Source organism: Nelumbo nucifera, chromosome 6 (assembly GCF_055504915.1).
Source record: "Nelumbo nucifera cultivar China Antique chromosome 6, China Antique-T2T, whole genome shotgun sequence".
Classification (NCBI taxonomy): domain Eukaryota; kingdom Viridiplantae; phylum Streptophyta; class Magnoliopsida; order Proteales; family Nelumbonaceae; genus Nelumbo; species Nelumbo nucifera.
The window spans coordinates 38,308,938-38,311,950 of NC_142654.1; the positions used below are offsets into that span (position 1 = coordinate 38,308,938).

Here is a 3,013-nt window from a genome sequence, read left to right on the forward strand (position 1 = left end):
TAAAGTGCATAAAGGGAAATCCCAAATAACAACATTTTTTTTCCTTTTTTTTTTATCCAACTTATTTACAGATATAATTCTCAAGTATAGAGTCTAAAAGACTCATACACAATCTCAACTAACAATAACAGAGAGTAGTAGCCCAAGAAGAGAATCATCAGCTCAAGTGCCTTATTTTTCCCACCATAACAATTTAACAAACACAAATCAAATCATTAATTAATACGTTTCTTTTTTCCGGTACCGGAAATTCACCATCTAATTCTCCACCTCCTCTTCGTCATACTCTTCTTCCTCGTCCACAACCGCCTCTTGGTATTGCTGGTACTCTGACACTAAATCGTTCATGTTACTCTCCGCCTCCGTGAACTCCATCTCGTCCATTCCCTCGCCGGTGTACCAATGCAAGAAAGCCTTCCTACGGAACATGACCGTAAACTGCTCAGAAACACGTCGGAACATCTCCTGGATCGATGTTGAATTCCCCATGAAGGTTGACGACATGGACAACCCAGTTGGGGGGATGTCACAAACGCTTGATTTCACATTGTTCGGGATCCACTCGACGAAGTAGGACGAGTTCTTGTTTTGGACGTTGATCATCTGTTCATCAACCTCTTTTGTGCTCATCTTACCTCTGAACATTGCTGACGCAGTGAGATACCGGCCGTGGCGAGGGTCGGCAGCGCACATCATGTTCTTCGCATCCCACATTTGTTGAGTGAGCTCGGGAATGGTGAGGGCACGGTATTGCTGGGATCCCCGGGACGTCAGAGGTGCGAATCCAACCATGAAGAAGTGGAGACGTGGGAAAGGGATGAGATTAACTGCTAATTTCCTGAGATCCGAGTTGAGTTGACCAGGGAAGCGGAGGCAGCATGTCACTCCACTCATGGTAGTCGAGATTAGGTGGTTCAGATCGCCGACTGAAGCATAGGATTCACTCATATTAGTAGAATTTAGATACAAATTAAATGTCATAGTTTAGTCGGTTGAGCTGTGACTCAGCTTGGGGAATGGGGATCATATCTTCTGATTTTTCTTTTTTCCAGCTCAAGAGATCTTGTTTCTGACTGAATATAACCGAGATCTGAGAACTCTAATTAAAAGAATAGGAAAGGGAAAAGCCAAAAGGACCAACTTACAGCTGGGATTTGTGAGCTTCAGAGTCCGGAAGCAGATGTCATAGAGAGCTTCATTGTCAAGAACCATGCACTCATCAGCGTTCTCCACCAATTGGTGTACAGACAAGGTAGCGTTGTATGGCTCCACCACAGTGTCGGAGACCTTGGGCGAAGGGAAGACCGAGAAGGTCAGCATCATCCGGTCGGGATATTCTTCCCTGATCTTCGATATAAGCAGCGTTCCCATCCCTGATCCGGTCCCACCGCCGAGGGAATGGCAAACCTGGAAGCCTGACACATGAAAATGAAATGAACTCAGAGTCTCAGACTCACCATTAATACATGAGTACAGTCTAGGGAAAACAGAGCTACTACTACTGGTACGCACCTTGTAGGCAATCACAGTTCTCGGTCTCTTTACGAACAACATCTAGAACAGCGTCGATCAACTCGGCTCCTTCAGTGTAGTGTCCCTTGGCCCAATTGTTACCGGCTCCATTTTGTCCAAAGACGAAGTTGTCTGGCCGGAAAATGTGGCCATAAGGTCCAGTCCTCAAGGCATCCATGGTTCCCGGTTCAAGATCCATCAGCACAGCTCTAGGGACATAGCGGCCACAGCTTGCTTCGTTGAAGTATACGTTCACCCTTTCTAGCTGAAGATGGGAGTTGCCTGTGTAGTTTCCCTTGGTGTCGATGCCGTGTTCATCGCACACAACCTCCCAGAATTTGCCACCGATTTGGTTGCCGCATTGCCCCGCTTGGATGTGCAGAATTTCTCTCATCTTATTAGCACTGGGAGAAGCGCACAGAAAAATTATTGTGAATTTGGATTGATAAAACAGAGCTTCAATGAGGAGAAATTGAGAATACAGGAAATGGGGTTGATCTTTTATTTGCTTACAGAATGGAAATAAATGAAAGCAATTTGAAAGATCTAAGAGTATACAACAATTCTCAAAGAACAAGGATGAAACTACATCAACATTAATTAATTGGCACTATATTCTGATCTAAATTCATGATGAGAAATGTTAAAAGCGTATGGATCGAAAATTTTAGTAGAAAAAAGATTGAATTGAATACATGTATAACAAAAAACAAGCAATCAAGACTGTAATGTACCTCTGTGAGACGGCGAAGTGAATGGCGGGGATCGGCCGGAAGGCAGAGGTGGAGAGAAGATAATGAAGCTTGAAATGAAGATGGGCTTTTGTAGTTGCCAAAGACTGAGAGGGGATAGGATTTGAAGAGAGAGAGAGAGATGTTAGTAATATCTCATGTGAGTATGTTTTGAAGTGGCTTGTCAAATACCAGCAAGGATCGTGAGCTGGATATGGGAGGAGACAACGATATGCATACCAAATTATGGACTCATTACCATGGTAAATTTACCTATTTATCCTTTCCGGTCTTCCCTTTTTCCATTCAAATGATTCCAGATCTGTTCCTTACACAGCGCTCCTAACACCATATATCATGACAACATATAAGTATGGGAGATATTTTCAGTGGACTGACAATGTGCTGTAAAGTTGGTGTGAAGATTAAGAAGCACTCTGCAGCAGATTCATATTTACTTTCCTTTTTGGAGTCCAGATTTCCTCCTCACACCCACTTCACAGATATACATCCCCCGATTTACTTGTATATTTTCATTCATGGAGAGATATTCCAAATTCATTGCTACGGATTATATGATATATGGGAGAGGAAATCAAGATTGCCTCCTTATGCAGTTATGCCCTGGGAGGAGAAAATCTATTGGCTCGTTCATTCACCAGATTGATGGATTCGTGGCCCTTAGAAAAATACAAACAGAAAAGTATAAGACTAGGGCAGGAAAAGAAAAAAAGAAAAAAATTGATCAGCACATGAAGAGAGGAATTGCT

General features: G+C 43.0%; 1 protein-coding gene across 1 annotated transcript; it reads right to left on the reverse strand.

Annotated features, from left to right (window-relative positions):
- On the reverse strand, nucleotides 1-2,663 carry LOC104608696 (tubulin beta-6 chain-like). Its single transcript, XM_010274747.3, has 4 exons — nucleotides 2,247-2,663; nucleotides 1,513-1,916; nucleotides 1,146-1,415; nucleotides 1-926 (listed from the first exon to the last, which is right to left on the reverse strand). The coding sequence occupies exons 2-4, from the start codon at nucleotides 1,904-1,906 to the stop codon at nucleotides 259-261; spliced, it is 1,332 nt and encodes a 443-aa protein (XP_010273049.1). The 5' UTR covers nucleotides 1,907-1,916; nucleotides 2,247-2,663; the 3' UTR covers nucleotides 1-258.
- Nucleotides 2,664-3,013: the final 350 nt, after the last annotated feature.

Excerpts from the sequence above, each read along its gene's own strand:
- LOC104608696 (XM_010274747.3), bottom strand. The coding sequence starts at position 1,906 with ATGAGAGAAATTCTGCACATCCAAGCGGGGCAATGCGGCAACCAAATC. Across the intron at positions 1,416-1,512 it reads GAACTGTGATTGCCTACAAG|GCTTCCAGGTTTGCCATTCC; the intron begins GTGCGTACCAGT and ends TTCATGTGTCAG. Across the intron at positions 927-1,145 it reads GAAGCTCACAAATCCCAGCT|TCGGCGATCTGAACCACCTA; the intron begins GTAAGTTGGTCC and ends CCTATGCTTCAG.